This window comes from Nicrophorus vespilloides, unplaced genomic scaffold, assembly GCF_001412225.1.
Source record: "Nicrophorus vespilloides isolate i.1.1-1 unplaced genomic scaffold, Nicve_v1.0, whole genome shotgun sequence".
Classification (NCBI taxonomy): Eukaryota; Metazoa; Arthropoda; class Insecta; order Coleoptera; family Silphidae; genus Nicrophorus; species Nicrophorus vespilloides.
The window spans coordinates 36,844-56,007 of NW_017096120.1; the positions used below are offsets into that span (position 1 = coordinate 36,844).

Here is a 19,164-nt window from a genome sequence, read left to right on the forward strand (position 1 = left end):
TCTGTGTGTATTATATACATGTATGGATGTTTGAATGTTGTATTGCATTCAACAAAAAAAAAATCCTCGACTTCACGGTACAGGTGCTTCGTTTCGGAAGCAGCCTTGGACTCCTCCAATAATAAAAAGGTGGTATAATCTTCGTCCTTCCGGTTTCGGATTCGCAGCGAATCCTTACGACGACGACGACACGACATTCGATACACTCTTGAACCCGCATAGAATTAGCAGTGAAAAAAAAACATATTATAAATATATGTGTGTATACAAACATATATGTGTCCTTGCGAATTACACAAAGGGATGTTTTGGTCTTCCCCCGAGGTCAAATTACAAGCCACGGCCGGGTTTCGGGAGGTGAAGGAAGTCCGTATGATTTACCACTTTAATAACAGCAATTATTTCTTCGCTTCACGAAAAAATATATATACATATATTTATTCTCACAGAAAAATAAAATACGTAACTGTTTCCTGATTCTCGTCGTGCCATGGTTCATTAGCAACAAAAATCTCCCACAAATTTATACTTTTTTTGTTGTTGTATTATTTCTTTTTCGTTCGTTCTAATTTCACGGAAAATTGGAAATCGGGAAACGGATGATTTGCATGATGGGAGAGAGAGAACAAAAATAAACAACGTATCCTGTGACTGCGGCAAACATATTTTCATTTTTCGACTAATAGACGCTAAATGGGCTCAAATTGCAGCCGACACAAATTTCTTAAATAAACAGGCAATGCGAGCACTGCTACGGACTAAATCTATAAAATAAATAAATACATTAATTATGTAAATAGTCATCACAAAATCATTAGATAATATATATATATATATTAGTTAAATATACTGAGTGGCTCCTGTAAATGTTATAAAATACTCGAGTGCAGTCTTAAAAAGGGATTACAAAAAAAATGAAGAGACATGGTTTCCTTCCTTATTATTTAAGGTGGGTGCGATTAAAAGGTATGGGCGTTCCTGCAAACTCCGCAGCCCAATGCAAACTCTTCTCCTGTGGGCGGATGTTTCACGTGGAGCGGACACTCCTCACCATCCAATTGCTTGGCTTTCGGACCTACAAATCGAATTGAAACAAATTATTCTCCTAAAAATCATCTTCAACCTAAAAAAAATAATAATAATCAACTGTAACTAAAGATAATTGGTGTATCTTCGGATTTTATAGATGTACACTCAAAATGAAATGAATCGCGTCTACTATGTCACTGGGACGCTCTAACGGATATTCTTCGGGACAAAGTATGTTGGCCTACAATGGTTTTATAAAAATAATGCGAAGAGAATATATCGCGTTACAAATTGGCAGCGGCTGCGGAACTCGTCGTAGAGCACTTTTTTTTCCTTATATTGTTGTTTTGTAAACCTAATTATTATCCATCATCAAAGCTGTCGCGTATCGTTATAGAATTACCATCGCAAATGCAATTGAAGCGCACCATAATACAAACACTCTCGCGAATGTTAATTGGAATTTTGAATAAAATACAATATACTGTGCGCATTTGAAATGTAAATAGTTAATGCAATTAATTTATTCCTCGATGAACTTAATAAGGAATGCGGTAGAAGCTGAGAATATTTAATTACCTGCTGGACAGGAGGGTAACTCGTTACGTGGCAGATTGGTGACCCTCTGGAAATCGTCGTGGCAAGGATTGCAGAAATGCGTGCTTCCGAAACAGAAGAAGACGGCGACGGAACAGCAATATCTGCATTTATACTCGAGGAAATCGGTTCCATGTTTTGGGCACATTTGGGCCCTGGCCACATCGGAACAGCCTCCACAAACTAACTCTGCTGGATCGTACTGCTCCCCGACCTCGGCATCGCACCGAGCCTCACCGCCGTAATATGCCTTCGAAACGAACAAAAAAAAACATTATAAATCGGTTCTAATTGATGACCACTAATCATAGGTACCTTATTGCATTTGAAGCAAACATAATAAGCGTATCTATCCATAGCGTAGGTGGCAGGGTCGTTGAAAAAACGAGCGCCCGGCGCTACGATGGCTTCAGTTGTATGCAACCCCTCGTACTCCAATCGCATCAAAGCCTTCCTCCTCACGTCCTTGTAGAGATCCACCACAGGCTCCAGCAATTCCTTGAGCTCCTCATGCTCAATGTTGCCCTACAATAAGACAATTAAACGCTGATTTTTATAGCTACGAACAATCAATTACCTTGCAAATAGGACAAAGCGAGAAGCTGAAGGTGATCCTTGGCCCCGCCCATCTCTTGGTCAGAACTGTTTTGCAACAATGCAAATGGAATACATGACCGCATCTCAACTAAAAAAAATATGATTTATAAATTAATTGTACAATGGCACAATTATTGTAATCGGTACCTGAATCGCGGGTGCGCAGGATAGTGCTTCAGTGAAGCAGATCATGCACATATCATCAGCGTCTTGCCTCAAATTGGAATCGGAAGAACAACCGTGCAAGCATGGCAAGCAGTTGGTTTCATTTTGAACTCCGCCGCACATGTGGCCACAATTCATGAGTTTACTGCATGCAGTCTTTGCGTATTCCTGAAACGAAATTAAAGATGTAATTTAAGAGCAATCATCAGGACTATATTGAAACACTCACTTGACATTCTTGATCGGCGCAGACGTTGCCAATAGCCAGAAGACCTGAGCTGCCGACGGCTCCGCAAAATCTGCAAACACCGCTAGTCTCCGCCCCTCTGGATCTGGTTCCACCTTCTCTGTATTCAATCAGGGCTTTCAGAGTTCGGGCATCTGCCAAAGCCAATAACCAGAACAGTTTCGTTCTTCCGCATCCTTCGTGCAATTCGACTTTGATTGCCTCTTCCTCTTCCTTGCAAACCTGTCGGTGGTGGTTCCGAGTCTTCCGATGCAAATGCAAGAAGCGATCACAGTCTGCACATAAATTCCCACAAGAGGTGCATTGGATCACTGCGTTTGTTTCGCCGTCATCGTGATTGGTGCATGTCGGCCTGGGCGGAGTTGGTTGACCATCTGATTTGGTCCATTGACCAGAAGATAACCTTTCAACATGATCTTTATCCAAAACGCAGAGCGAAGCCAAAGCCAACCAGAGAGTTGGAGTGCGAAGGCAATGCGTCGGTACCCTTTGTTCATCACTTAGATGAGTCAAATAAAGAATATTTTGAGCTATAGCACCTTTGGTGATGTTACCCCAAGATTCCGAAAGTTTTCCCTATAAACAAACACATAATAATATACATATTGCGTAAATAAAAATAATAATTTACCGAAGCTAATTCTTTAATTAAGTTCACGATAACTTCAGCCAACTTTCTGTTCGTGCATCCTCTTAACCACCACCTGTTGCCGACATAATCCTTCGGATGAATCGAAGTTGCCAAAGTCACCGTGTTAATTTCTTTGGTGGCAGCGCCGGTACCGTTCTTACCTTTAACTTTTACCTGTACAGTTAAAGATTTAGCAATGACACTCAAGAAAACGTCCAAGATTCCCATGCTAAAACAAAACGCAATTATATTTTAATAAATATTTTCAGTACATCGATTTGTTAATCGTACCGATGAGTATCGAAATTGCCCGATTTGTTTTCAGCAGAGACAATGCTGAAATCTCTTGGCGGCAAGTTATCTACCGCAACCATCTTAGCGAAGGATTCCGGATGTATTTCAGGTAAGATTCTCTTTAACAATGAGGTGACTTGTCTTTGCACTCTAGCACTTCCGGTGTGCAGTAAACTAAGCAGATCTGAGATAAGACCTCCTTGATGGGAAAGATATGTTCGACCGACGGAACTTCCAGATAGCGCCAAAACCATCGATAACATTTCAAAGCAGTACGTGTCTGAATTCTTGGCCACGTCACCGCTCAATCCAGAGCTTCCAGTTGAATTACCTGTAGCACTGCAAAGAAAGCTTTCCCATTCCTCTCTAACACGTATTGTTTCCTTGCGGATTGCTTGCACGATATGCACGATCACCTTAAATTTAAAAACATTTACATATATGTTTCAATAACGAAATAACTAGAGTTTACCTGTTTTTGAAGGTGGGTCAACTTGCTACGACTAAATAATATCCCAACCATATGTTCGCGCAATTCATTGCTTTCCTCCAAAGGTTCTCCACCTTCCACAGTAGAAGACAGGTGGTTGTTTTCTTGGCTGATATCGCCATCTCCCATTATCAATTTTCCAAACACCTGAGAAGTGATCAACCTGAAGACCCTTAATGTTTCCCCTTCGCAGTTCCTCTGCTGAATAGTGGAAGCACTGTAGAGTTTTCCAACTTTCAGGCTCTCTCCATCGATTTCACCTAAAATAGATATTTGCCGAATGCGCACCGAATTGTCGGGACCTTTCAATTCCAAACGCAATACGCTGTCGTGATTTCCATCTGAAAATGTGAAAAATATATTATTTAATGCAATAATCATAATTAATGAGCAGTACCTAACAAAGGACAATTTACCCAACCACCTAGTAATCTTGTCTCAATTTCAACACTTCTTAGTTTTGTTAGTTCGTCAGAATTAGGTCCTGAATAAAATATTATATTTGATATTTTATTCTGAAAGTTAATGTTATTATATTAGTCACAACATTTTGATTAGCATAACAATTATAAAAAAAAAACTTACCGCCAAATCTCGACAATTGTCTATATGGACACAGATTAATTTTGGATGGTGACCCTGAGCGCAAGCAATAGTGATGCTCTTAGATTTATTGCGATCTTCATCTCCGGACTCCCAAAAGGTTTCGGTAGATCCATCTGTTAAACTACCGACCATGGCTTGTCTGCTGCTTGCTTTGATATCTAATAAGGGAGTTAAATCTTTGAGACCCTCGACAGAGCAATTAATGATATTGACACTCTCGTGCATGGACACAGCCGTGTCCTCCAATTCCTCGCTTCTCGACAATATTTTGCTGATATTACTGAAGACCTGCGATCGATGCAGGAACGTATGATCAGATGTAGCAAATCGCAATCCCCAGCATCTCACAGCCATCTGCTGTAACCCTGAACCCATAGGTAGAAGTACCATGAGATCTGCTATGGTTTGCAATAAACTGTGAAAAGTTCCTGGTAGAGGATGGACCGCGTCTCCGGCGATGGTTATATCAGAAAGAGGATGCTCGCAAACGTTCATCTCCTGTTCGTCCAACTTCTTCGGAGGTTTATTGTCGTCTTCCGTTTCGAGCTCTACATCTGCAGGGGTTAACGATGTCACGAACCACCAGAGCAAATCGTGCAAACATATTGGTTGCGTCACCGAACGCAGCAGCCAATTCAAAGCTTGCATCGCGTACACTCTGCACATCGCCTTCCTTTAATAAATTAAACAAATTAAATGGAATCGTACTATTGTTGCTCATCAATAAATACCTTAATGCTTGTTTCATGGCCAATTTTAACGATATTAAATCGTGCTGCTGCACTAAAAATTGCATGACCGGCCTTTGCAATAACGATATTCCATCCAATAATTGTTCAGAATTCAACGAATGATTCGATACAATTGCTGAACTGTCCATTTTGGGCACTAACTTTTGTAGCGCTGGCGACGGATTGCAAAGAAGCGAAGATCCACCCTCTGCAATTAATAATATTAATGTTAACGTATACATGTTTATATTTTAAGAGTTATTACCATTTATCATTTCCGAACTGCTATTATTTCTCTTTCTCAACATTATAATCCGACCATCCAATCCACCTTTGGCCCAGGGAATTCCATTGGTTCCCATTGAAACGGATCTGTGGAAACGCATGCCTTTCCCAAAGTCTCCATCATCGGATAAAGATACTTCTGACAATGGCTGCAATTATTTTAAATTAATAAAAGTAAATAACATTGTGTGTCGTCATTTTTTACCCTTTGACCATTAGAAGGACCTGGTAGGTAACCATCTATTAAAGCACTTTGCCTACGAAGAACTTCTTCGTAGAAAGGCGCATCCCTAGCGTCATGAGCTCCTAAAGATTGTAGACATTGGAAGGGCGGGATTGGACTGAAAGGCCCGGACACTTCCGGAGGAGAACTGCCATTCTCGGCGACGGAAGGCATAACTGTCGAGGACGGTCTTCTGGGATGTGTAATGCCGGTATCTGCTGAACTCGCTAATTCCAATAGAAACATAGCGTTGTTCTTCATGATGACATGAGCCTCGTTCCCTGCAGTCGCGCAAGGCGATATCAAAGATCTCACAAAAGCATTCTTCCTTCGGCAAGACGCACTTTTAGGTTTGGCAGGCATACTCTTATTCTTGGAAGCTTTCAAAAACTTCTCACGACATCCTTCGCACAGCAAATACCAAGAACTTCCAGCTAAAAATATAAAGTTAAATATTGAAAAGCGAATTATAATTATAATCACTTACGCGTTCCACCCTCTCCGCAACTTCCCGCCCATCCTAAACAATAATTTCCACCTGAATTATACCCTTTACTTCCTGCATGCTGCCCGCATCCTGGATGCATTTGTCGCATGTGGTACGTAACCGGGTGAGAAAATAATTCTCCGCACAATTCGCACAGTGTATCCCTCTCACTGTTGTTTTGCACAGGGGGCACACCAATCTCCTCCATATAGTTCTTCGGCACGACTTTTTTCTTTCTACTCCGTTTGCTCTCCTTGTCCAGAGCCGAATTCTTTTCTTTCTCTTTCATGGAACCCATTTTCTCGTACTTTTTAGACTTGCTAGTCGATGCTTCGTTTGTCGTCATCTGCTGGGTGATTGCTTGCAGACAATTAGTACTCAACTCTTCCCAAAGGAAAACTAAGCATTTTAAAGCTGGAGGAAGCACCGAAATCGTGTGGTAACCATAGTTCTCGCCACCAGTAGCAACGTCTTCTTTAATTGTGCTCTCTGTAATTTTTCTACTTCGATTTCTATTCGCACTGGCGTTGGCTGCTGAACGGGTCAGCGATTCCAAAACTGATGGTTGAATGTGTAAATAATTTCCCGTCACCTCGACGGAATGTCTTTGTCTCGCTCTTTCCTCTTTAGTTAGTTCCTGCTTGCGTTTATCCACTGGGGAATCAGAATTGGGATGTCGCGTAACCACCTGTGCTCCTTCTTTCGGTAAAGTTGGATGGAACTTGAGGAAAGAAGCGCAGGCCATGGCATCGTGAACGATCCCTTCGTGCCACAAGAATGCGGCAAATACAGCCCTGAGAGATTCAGCAACAGACGGGCTCATAGCTTCCTTGACAACTTCCACAGTTGGATATTGCACTTTACTGGTTGTCGGAATTTGCTGGAAACTTGTGGGTGAAATAGCTCGCTTCGATCGACCCTTACTAATTGCTCTATCTTTTCTTATCATTTTCGGGGAAACTCGGTCTTCCTTGCTAACTGTACCTATGGAAAAGGATCCTTTCAAAGGAGGTGGCGGAGTTTGACTGCTGTCTTCGGGAGACGTTTGTGTTCCGGTTTGCGTTAGCAATTTCGGTGCATCATCTGAGATTGTTTCTATCTTGGAACTTTCAGATTGAGTGTGCAATGAACTTCCACTTGGACTAGGAGATAAATCTTTAGCTTGGGTTACTTGACTAGACTGTGATAAATCTCTGGTAATACTGCTGACAAGCGCGCTTGTATCCGATTGATTCGAGCTGCTCCTTACTAACTCATGACCCGCGACTAAAGGAGAAATCCCTATGCTCTTCGGTGATCCAAAAACTGGAGGACTACTTGAGGTGCTATCCTGGACTAGATTCGTTCTTGGAGGGATCGCAACTGGACTGGAACTTCTGCTGCTCATAGGTTTCGGAGAGAAATGTCCCGCACGAGGACTGCACGATCTTTTAGGAGTGTCTGGAGGTGTTACTCCGTTACCATTTGCACGTGATTCGCCGATGGCTTTAACCAAGTCTTTCACTGAGACACCGGTTAATTCAGAGTCTTTGACGTCACCATCGCCTTTGAACCATTTCGGCAAACTCGTCAATTTAGCATCTTTTTTCTCGCGTCTGGGAACTTTCGGAGAATCTGGTCTACCGCCATCGCCAAATACAAAAGGATTGCTTGAGGTTTGCGGAGGTTCCACCGGTCGGGCCGGAGGTGTCGGGACTGGATTCACTCCGAATGTGAAGGGGTGTTCTACAAAAGTTTGAGTAGTGGTGTTGAAATCAAAGCCTTTAGTTTTAACCGAAGATATCGATGGGGTTGAATCTGATGGATTTACTGTTCCCAAATACAGGGTGTTATTGTGACCCATGGCCAAAGACCAGGCCTCCCCATCGATATTAAAACAATATTTTTCTTTGGTTGCTTCATCTAAAAGCACCCAGCACCCGTCAGGGTTTACAATGTACTCGCTAACGCCGATTCTGTTACCTAAAACGAGCATTCCAACGGGCGGTGCTTTCAAGCTGGGCCTGGATCGGACGTTATGTCCGGAAGCACCGCATTTGATCACCTGGTATCCACCAGAGAACCCATTGGATGGCGTCTTTCGCCTATCCTGTATTTCCGGGACCGGAACTTTTCGCATACTTTCATTTAACACTTGATCTAACATCGTTTTAGGTTCTTCTACTGGTAATAGTAATGTTTTGCCTAGATGTTGATTGTATTGCAAACACCAAGCTTCGATTATAGCGCTATTGCAATACTGTTTGATGGTGTCAGCGGAAAGCCTCAACCAAACACCATCATCATTATGTATCTGAAATTTATTTTTATTAATATTTGAAACGTGTTCATTATCGGATAAAATGAAATTTACTTCGTCGATGAAAGCTATGGTACCGTTAACATGTACCACACCGATCTGTTCGCTTTGTAACGAAGGATGCGAACGGATTCTTAAACCAGCTGAGTTTTTCGCGACGAATTTTCTCAATTTGCTTGGCTGATACGAAGACTTCTTAGCCAAGTTTTGACTTGGCGGCGTCATGCCCTGTGGAGGTTCGTTTACTTCCACTTTGAATTGTTCCTCCATTTCGTAACCATCGATGTTGACCATTAACGAATAGCAACCGACGGAAGCTGGCGTCCAAGTGGCGGAGTAAGTTCCGTCTCCGTTCGGTCTGACCAGCATATTCTCGCTTGACCTCTTCACAGGTGGCGAGGTGTATCTGAGCTCCTCAAATGAATAATTCTGATACGGCTGGAAGATCATCACACGTGTAAATAGCTGCCACGGAATGCGATTGAATTAATTACCTTCATCACGGTTATGGAATGGAAGCACATTTTATCGCGGACAGTGGGTTCGTAAGGATGATGGAGCGGTGGAGGCGGAAGCCCACCAAAGGTCAACGGATCCGGTTGGCTTACGCGCCTCATTTTCCGGCCTGCATCGCAGTCACCCAATTCCTTCTTGTCAATGGGGATGGCCTTAATTTCCACCTGAAAGATGAATGAACGATAAATGATCGGACAGGCGGCAAAATTTATTAAGATGTTGAGCGCACCTTCATATTGGGGACGTGCACGACATCCTTGTGTTGGTCGCAGGTGAGCAGTGTGATAATAGCTGGCCATCCGCAACGAATGTCTTCGCGCGAGTAAATTACGTGACATTTAGAAGGATCCACGCGACTTCCTGGCTGCAGCCACTGGGCCAAGCGACCGCCGCTTGACCCGGCCACGCATCCCACGAAATCTCGGAGAAACAGTCGCTCGTTTGATTGCACTCTGCAGAGAGAAAATTTAACATCATATATACATTTTAATCTAAAAAAAATGAAAAATAATAATAATAACATTAATAACGAAAATGCAACGCGATAACGAGTAGATAAAGGGAGTGTCGTTCGTGTCTTTGATGACCGAAACCATCGGCATGCTTGAATCCTTCGAGCTGAAGTCTCCTCCCACCACAACAACACAGTCCAATAGTTCAACGAGCGGCGAGCGGTTCTAAACTTGCGACAACCAGTCTTGTGGTTCGGCCAGTGTTGTTGTGTACGAGAGTGCGTGTTGTAACCCGTATACAAAAAGGGGAAAGGAAAACTTATTGCAGTTTCTGTTGTTGATCTGATCATCAAGATCTCATCGTCGAAAGAAAAGCCGATGTGCGTCGCGAATTGACTAAATAATGAAGAAAAGTTATTATGGGTGTTCAGTGGATTATCGTCCAGTTTATGGTGATGGTGTGCTGTTCGGTGATGTTTCTGGATGGTGTATCCGCGTACAATTCCAAAAGGGATTATAGCGATGAGGAATTATGTCTGCACTCGGCCTGCAATTGCACCAATACCGCAAATTGGAAGACCATCAATTGCACCTTACAAAACACAGAGGCAAGAGAACGAAAACCATACTATATATATTAACTATACTATATTAACATAGCGCACCTATTTAAATCCTATTAATAATAATAATAATACAAATGGAATAACATTAGATTAGATTTAACTACCGAATATCTTTCGGTTCGCTTTCACTTGCTTATCGCTTTAGGCTTATCTGAAATCTCGTTATTCTTTCGACTTTTGACCAAACGTACAATTATTACCATCTGTGTGCTTTGTAGATAGTTCAAAGTCTTGCAGAAAAGTAAAAGCAAATATGTTTAGGACTGAAATATTGTTTCCTTGGTTGGCTGATCAGGTGCAGCGCTTCCGGTTTTATCAAATATTTACGGCTATAAATACCGGCGAAATGAGCAGGAAGAAAAAAACAGATAAACAATGTTATAATTAGGTATGAGTCGGAGAGAAAACCATTCATAGTCCCTTGACTATTTTTAAACCGTAAAGGCTTTTATGCGTCTGTCTGGGCCGGTCTAGGAGCTATTACTCAAAAGAAAGACTATCGAGTTATATAGAGAGAGTAGTCGTTCCAAAAACGGATAAAATAAATCACTCCGCCTTGGAATTTTGTGTAAATTAAATGATATTTCGTAATGTTGGACCAACGCATCGGGTTATTAATTATCGCCTTTTCCATTAACAAAGAAAACATACTAAGCGATAACACATTTTCCCACTTGATGAGCCCACATCCCCTTTTGCGTGCGAAGAATGAATGTGCGGTAAATGTTATTATGGGAAAAAAAAATAGCGAGAGAGTCCTTTCACGGTACGTTTCAGACGGCATTTCAGCGAAAATCATTACAATTCCACGCCAACGCTAGCGCATTATCAAATTCAACAAATTAAATCTCCAAGAGTAGTAGAGAGGTTGTTGTCCACGGTGCTGTTGCACGCACAATCGTTCCATTCTTGTCTGTCTCCCCCATCCTTCGGAATTCCATCGCCCCCTAGTTTATACCCTACTTAGAATCATGGGGGATGGATTACATCTTCTTTTCCCACACACATTTAGATTTTTTTTTCTTCATATTTTTTTTTTCTTCCTCTACTCCAATCACGTCATAATAGTGATAGGTCGTAATGGATTCACATTTTTTCGGAGACTTATTTTTAAGTTATAAAAATAAACGTCCGCCGTTCGTATTGGATAACATCGTTGAAAGAGCGACGAATTGTATACAATGCCAGAGAAAAATAAAAAGACAAACTAAATTTAAATGCTCCAAAGGAAAGGACAGTTACAGTTTTCTGGATAAAAGCAAATAAAATATAGGAAATAATTAATAAACCGCAATCAACGGAGCGTTAACAGATTTACTAAAAAAATCTATCCCAAGAGGTGTTATTTATTTATTTTTATACAACTACTCCTCTTAACAACTCAACCCAAGAAATCTCGATTTATGGCTATTTCGGAACAATATTTAACAAGAGATTAACTCGTATTGTTTGTATAAGTTAAAAATTAAAAAATTTCAGGTCACAAGTGTAAGACAATAAATCACACTTGAAAATATATATAAATTTTAATTTATGATTACGACAGTCTTGGGTTAGCTTCTTAGCAAAAATAGTTTTACGTTTCTAGGTAAGGAGAGAACCCGTGATAAATGTAAATGCAAATACATAATGGAAATGGGTTTCTGCGAAGTGCTGCAAGGTCGCAGGTGTTTAGCAGCTGAGATTATGAAAAAGTACGATTATCGTTCATTGGGAAAAAGAGATTTTAAAGAAAAAACGAGGCTGCATCCTATAGACTGAGATAAACAACAACACCACACACCGATAATAACAATTGTAGTGGGCGAAATCTGTTATTTTGCGCAGCTTAAACCCCCGATGTTTACATGGTCTACCTGACTGAATTTTCTACCTGTATTTTCTTGAAAAAATAGGGAGACACCGAAATACGTTTCGACAGAGCGAGGAAAAGGAGATTCATTCATTTTTCGTTTGGCTTGAGAGAACAGGTTGTGTGTCGGAGCTGCAGCATTCGTAGACGCACATTAAATATCCTTATAAAGGGGGATATATGCGAGAGACAAGAACTAGAGCTGTACGTCACGCCGTATACAGAGAGAGAGTTCTCCACTCTTTATACATTTCTCGTTTTTTTTTTTATGTTTATTTATTTATTTTTTCCATCTTCAGCGTGCTGAGCAGCCAGCATCTCCTCTCTTCCCTTTCGAACATGTGCAGGCCACACAGCATCTCACTCTCTCGAGAGAAACGCTCTCCTCGTCGTTTCACTCCTTCCTTCTCCTTCTACCTGCTCGATCTCGATGATAATAAAGTGGACAAGAAGAAACCGCTGCGGCTCGGTGAATGGTCGTATCCTTGAATCGATTCCCGTCTTTATTAATTAAAAACGTCGAATCGAGGGACGTGTTCGTAATGTAATAAGCCCAAGTCAGTCGAGCCACTTCCGGCTTTGCCTCTTATTTTTAACTTTATGAATAAATTCTTTAATATTCCCTTCGGAACGGCCCAAAAGCCCAACGCGTCTCGCATTTTAAAACTTGTTTATGTTTATAATAATCATCAACCTCTCGTTTCGACGAAATTTGTGCGTATTTCGTTCATAATTATTATTAAGGCCACATCAATTCTTCGCTGCGTTTATTTGTGCAGGAGGAGCGGAGACAATCGGTGATGTGTGCTTCGTACACAGCATGCTATGTTGCGACACCGAAACCAACGAAAAAAAAAATCAGTGTTAATATCATTAACCAGAACATCGTAATGGAAAATGCCGCCGCCTCAATTTATTTCGAGACATCCGACTAATTCGATCAATGCGAATGGAAACAATTACCATCAACTCTTCTTGTTTTCTTAATGCTTTTTTTTCTTCTTCTTCGTTGTAGAGTCAAACGGTGGAGGTGTTTGTTCGTTTTCCGTGGGCCAAGTCTATTTCGGTGGTTACGGCATTGTTACACAAAAACATTACGCGTTTCTTGATGCATTGAACCCATCCAAAATAACACTTGGCACTTGGGTGCCGAAGGACGAGCAGGATGAAAGCTCCGACGAACATCTCCGATTGTCTCAGATCTCTCCTGCTTCAGAAATAAACACTCTTTAATGAATGACTACGAGCGACTGCCATAAGGTCATGGCCCGTCACATTATTGACCTTTTCACACACATATATATGTGCTCGAGTTAAGATAATAATGAAGTGGATCGTGTCGAGGTGCGGTGCATTTATTTAGGGGAATTGAACGAAACCTGAAACGTGCATTGAACCGCGCGCGCTGACGCGACCCGTTTTCTCTTCCTTCTTCATCATCATCTTCTTCTACTACTATTACTCGGGGAGGCAAGCAAGCAAGTTGAAGGTGATCTTCGTCCTGAAAATCGTGTGCACTCTTCTATTTACGAAATACGATCGGCGTCTCTTTGTTTAGCGGAACGCACGTGGAGAACATGCATGAATCATCATCGTCACCGAGTTCTTGCGATTCTCATTAAAACTGGAGATGTTCAAGAATTCCGATACACGTTTTTTATCGCGTACACCATATATCCTCCTCGACTTCCTCCAACTGCATTCGACCTTCCAGCGATATCAGTTTCACAAATGCTCCAACGGACGCCGATGCAAAATAAAATCGTTGCTGTGTGTTAATTCGAAAAGGTTAAAAGCAAACGCAACAAGTAATAATGTTTCAAGCATCGTTTCACTTGGATATCATTTCTGCTAAGCGTAAATATCGAAATACAATACGTTTCTCTGTTTTCCTTCCCCTCAGGGAATTTGTTTTGAATTGCTCTTGTACACAGAAAGGACACAAGCGCTACTCTCTTCGCATAACTTATTGGTCTTCGAGAGTTAATTGCGTGCCACTAAATATTAGTTATATGCCACGAACAATAGATAATTGAGTTATTAAAAGTAACGAGTCTATAATGATGTCATCTATTGTACGGCTAAATATATTAATGTTTCATACATAACTTGATAATTTATCTATCAAATATAGATAATGTTGTGTACATTAATTTTATCACTTTCGTTCAATATTGTTTTCTGTAGAAATTAATTTAATGTTAAAATTACAAAAATAAATTTAGTAAAGCGCAACCCAATTGGAAATTCGATCAGCGACAGAGTATAACTTTTAAGACATTGCACACAAAGCGAAAAGATTAATTAAGTTTTGGAAATTAATTTCGTGAGAAACAAGTAACTCATTTTTCATCAATAATGTCGGGAATAGTTTCCTCGTATTGGGACAGACTCGAGTTTTCTTTAATAGAACGTACCCTATTTTTACTTGCTTCGACCAAAAAAAAAACAACGACAAACATTCTTTGTCCATCTCGAAAATATGCGCATCACGAAAGGAAATACGAGGTAAATATGTTCGGCATCTAAAATTGCAAATGATGAGCAGATTTCGCTTGTGCCGCGATCTACTTTTAAATGATTTGGCTTTACTAGAGTTGGCATCCAATTTAGACTAAAAATACCAGCTTACTCAATGTATTAAATTTTAATACACACAAACACATATTTTGTGTAAGTTTCAATTCGAAATGATTCATTGTACATCAAGAAAATGATAATGATAACAAATATATAATTATGTGCACAACATCTCTTTATTGATAACAAGTATTTTACACAATATTGATTAATTAATGTTTGATTATTTACAAATGCCAATGACAAAGATATGTAAAAATAATCAAAGCATTTATCTACTGGAGTGTTGTTATGCGATGACTAAAGTAGCCAGTCAATTGTTGAACAGCAATCAATGGGAATTGAAACAATCGGGAGATGATAAAAATATAATAAATGGTTTAATAATAGTCTGGAATGTTTGTGGAAATAATCCAACATTGTTGTAATAAGTTCGATGGTCTGAGAAACTAACTGGAGTCCGGAAATGATTTGCCAATCGATTCTGCGTTTTGTTATGGTTTGGGAGGATCTGTGTGTGTGTCTGGCGAAAATCTCTGGATGCGTTCTGTGTTTCTGATGGTTTACGCCTAGGAGCTGAAGAATGCCTCCAGGTCGTATAAATCAACAGAGAGAGAGTGGAAGACGAAGGAAAGAGGGCGTGTGTCCGGGAAGAGGAGAATGATGAGGGAGGAAGAGGTGGAGGAGGGACCGCAAAAGTGCTAATTTTAAATGGCACTTATAAATAGTGGAAATTCGCGTTTCTCGTCGGCCAACTGGTTAATCAGGTGACTAAATAGATGACTCAAAGCAACCCCCGAATGGAACCGTCCACAGGAATTTAATATTTTTAGCATACGCTCGCTCATTGCACGTACTTCAGCTTCAAACAATAGACTATTTGCCTTCGTGGAAGATATTAAGAGTCGAAGACCGTTGTCCCAATATTTGTCATAGATTGATACAATGAACTTACCGCAAAGATTAATTTAGACTATCTTCGTCATCCCGGCTAAAAGCTCGTTAAGAGCACGATAATTCGTTTATAATCTTTATTAACTCGAAGAGAGATCTCATCGGCACGGAAAATGGGACGCTTTCACGCACCGCCGCGTCCAGAATCGACAAACACTTTCATCCTCAAAGTAAATTTTGTCCAATTATAAAGTGAAAATCTCCTCTTCTCTCTTGAGACTCCATCCACCCAGATAACAGCGACTTGCGTAACAGTTTGCTTTAATTACTAACAAAATAGTTACATCACCGCTGTTTTGCATCCGCAAATTGCCAGTTTCCGTTTATTAAAAACATATTTTTTTTTGTTTGTATTGTTTCGTTTTGAATTGTCTTTTGTATAGGAATGCTGAGCCGGTTAGTTTAGTTACAGACTGTTCACAAATATCTCTAAACGCATCCGGTTTTCTATGTTACAAAAAAAAAATACATAGTGGTGTAGATGCGACAAGAACAAAACGTAACACATCTGTTCGGTTGGTTTCAATTCCAGTTGTCGCTCCAATAATATTTACATACACCGATCATCTGTAATTGCTGCCTCTGGTTTACTGAGATCAGATGGAGAGCAGGAAGCGGCTCTTGCCTGCTCTCTTCCGCCTCGTTTGACGCCCTTATGCATCAATTTAGTTAATTGATGGCAGGGGTTGCATCAATTACGACAACACTCGACGATCCCGAAAAGTATTGATTTATATAATGTTTTGCTCCATTTGCTGGGAATTGTATTAATAGTATATTCCAGATGAGTTGCATTATTGGGCGAGGCAAGCGACTCGGCCTGCAGAATATGTGTATGCGCGAATATCTTTCCACAGGATTAATTAATTTATGTAATCTATACTATTTTAATAACAACAAATGATTAAAAATAACAAATCATATAATAATCACATTTTGTATGTCCAACAGAATTTACAAATTAGGCATGGATCTATCCCTGCAACCACCATAGAACTATCCATATCCGGAGGAAACAAGATCGTCATCTCCGAGCAAAGCTTTCACATGCACAGAGGCTTCAATTTGCTGAGGGTCGAAGGGGCTAAGAGCTTCGTGATCAGCAAACATGGCTTTAATAATCTGAACTCGACGGCGATGGACCTACAGGTGCACGGCTGCGAAAGATTCCTTCTAGAGAAGAACGCCTTCAAGAATATGGAGGTAAGAGAGCGCGAGGAGAGCACGTATTTCCTGTTTGCGCCGAAAATAATAAAGCACGCAGGTGTTGTTTTTAGAAGGCGAAGGATAAATGTTGAGTGTTTTCAGACGCCGATCAGGGTTTCCATATCGAACACTGCGTTCGTCTCGATCGAGAATTCCGCCTTCGGTAGATTGCAGGACGCTCGGTTTCAAGGCATAAAGAAGCTGGTGTTCGCGGAAGGTGCCTTCACCTTCGAGAATCAAGGGGACAACGGCAGACATGGTCCTGTCACTAATGTAAGTGCATTTTGCAAGTGGTTATTTGTAGTTATATATGTATGTGTATATTTTACAGTTGTCGTTTAACAATGTTAAAATACCGGAGATACCTCGTGCCACCTTTGTGTCCGCTCTGGCTTTGGTGAGCATCCAGGATTCGGAGATTCAAAACATCAATATGGAAGCGTTCAAGGCGACGCAGATTAATGAAATCTACATCAACCACACGACCATCCATAAATTACGTTCGGGTGCTTTGAGCGAAGGCACCTTGATCGTCAACTTCATCCTATCCAAATGCTCGATCAACGTGATCGAGGAATACGCTATTTTGGCTGCCATAACTAACCTGACCATACAATTTTCGAGGTAAGCAGACTAACACTAAATTAGGATGGAATCGTAATAAATTGATCGTTCCTTTGTAGTATAACGGAAATCCACACCGGTGCCATAAATAGCACGATGAACGTGAACATCATGATCTCGGATAATCAGATCAACTCTCTGGCCAAGTCCAGTTTGGTCTTCAACAGTTGCAACCGATTCGCCATGGAGAATAACATCATAAAGATCTTGAAAGAAAACTTCTTGGAGGTGCCATACAAGGAGGACGTGATTGAGTTTGTGTTCGCTGGGAACGAAATTCACGATGCGGAACGAGGAGCGTTCGTCGCACTTCCGTTGCTGCAAAAGCATTTGGTCCATTTCAAATTCAACAGTAATTCTTTCAAGAAGACCTGCTACTGCAACATTTCCGAGTGGCTTTCCGAGTTGCTCCTGAACCCGAACTCTTATTACGTTTACGATACCAGTTTCTGCACAGTCGACAACCTTCTGGCTCGGTGCTTCGTATTGAATGAAGGGCTGATCAATATGAAGAACTTTACTGCGTTGACGTGCGGCTCGGGTAGCGACATTCACTGCGAGCCGTATCGCGGGGAAACCAAGAAACTGAACACTACAAAACCGTTCCTGGTAGGGGAGGAGGGCGACAAGAACATCCACCATTACGTGACCGCACTCAGCATTCTCCTACTCTTAATCGTAGTTATCATTATATACATTTACGTTATAAGGCCGAGATGTCAGAGGCGATCGAGCCTCGAGTACGAGGAGCAGGAGGTCGTCCCGCAGGACGGCGACTTGGATTTAGAGCATGTAGATTACACAGACATTCCTCCATTAACTGAAGAGCTTCTGGTGCGATTGCGCAAAGAACTGAACGATCCGGACACTGCGGAGAACGCCGCGACGATGATACAGAAGCTGTACGAGGAAGTGGTGAAAACGGACAGGGTGATCAATAACAATAGGCAGGACGATGAGGCACATCTGTACGAGGAATTAGGGAACATGCATTCGGGTCATCATAGCACGCAGATGAACAGGCCATCGGTGAACGACTATTCGGAACCCAAGGATGCCGCTCACCACGTCTACACCGAGCTGAGGACAAGGGGCGAAGACAAAAGGGCATCCCTAACATCCACCGGAAGCAAAATGGCCACAAGGCCTTTACCAGAACAACCCAAAGACGAGAACGAAGAGGCTGGCCCGTCGTCTTCTGCGCGCTGATCTCCAAACAACCCCCTCACTCAGACCCACACCTCACCCAGTCATCCTTCCCCCCCCAATGTAATTCCAAATAATAATTAAAACGAGACTGTTCCAACGATCGCAAGCGAATTAAAAACACTTGCCCTATCGGAAGCCCAAGGCATTGTACATAACATAAATAAAATATAAATATAAAATTATATATGTATATTTACACGTAAAATGTCTTGGTCTTTGAATCAACTGTGATAAGTGGACACAATCTCATAAAGTCTGTACATAATTCTTTAAAGAAAAAGAAGAAAAAAAATGAAGATATATATATTAAAATATTTAAAAAAAAAAACAACAAAAGTGCTAATATTTTATTTACTGTATTGTGAATCCCTACAATTAGGGATGTTTGAACAACTATTGAACTACAACGCCAAAAGCGTATGGATTTTTGGCCATATCTTTTAAGTATGATATTACATTTCTTA

General features: G+C 41.1%; 2 protein-coding genes across 2 annotated transcripts; one reads left to right on the plus strand and one right to left on the minus strand.

The window, feature by feature from the left end:
* Positions 1-650: 650 nt before the first annotated feature.
* On the minus strand, positions 651-9,508 carry LOC108569690 (E3 ubiquitin-protein ligase MYCBP2). The gene is made up of 19 exons (XM_017931335.1): positions 9,427-9,508; positions 9,176-9,361; positions 8,736-9,119; positions 8,345-8,675; positions 6,383-8,107; positions 5,878-6,329; positions 5,653-5,821; positions 5,388-5,595; positions 4,636-5,329; positions 4,448-4,565; positions 4,033-4,391; positions 3,558-3,976; positions 3,267-3,495; positions 2,618-3,211; positions 2,371-2,556; positions 2,204-2,311; positions 1,942-2,151; positions 1,609-1,876; positions 651-1,075 (listed from the first exon to the last, which is right to left on the minus strand). The coding sequence occupies exons 1-19, from the start codon at positions 9,430-9,432 to the stop codon at positions 960-962; spliced, it is 6,762 nt and encodes a 2,253-aa protein (XP_017786824.1). The 5' UTR covers positions 9,433-9,508; the 3' UTR covers positions 651-959.
* Positions 9,509-9,880: 372 nt separating this feature from the next.
* On the plus strand, positions 9,881-18,945 carry LOC108569692. The gene is made up of 5 exons (XM_017931339.1): positions 9,881-10,257; positions 16,613-16,864; positions 16,970-17,140; positions 17,199-17,491; positions 17,551-18,945. Exons 1-5 carry the CDS (start codon positions 10,069-10,071, stop codon positions 18,698-18,700), a joined length of 2,055 nt encoding a protein of 684 aa, XP_017786828.1. The 5' UTR covers positions 9,881-10,068; the 3' UTR covers positions 18,701-18,945.
* Positions 18,946-19,164: the final 219 nt, after the last annotated feature.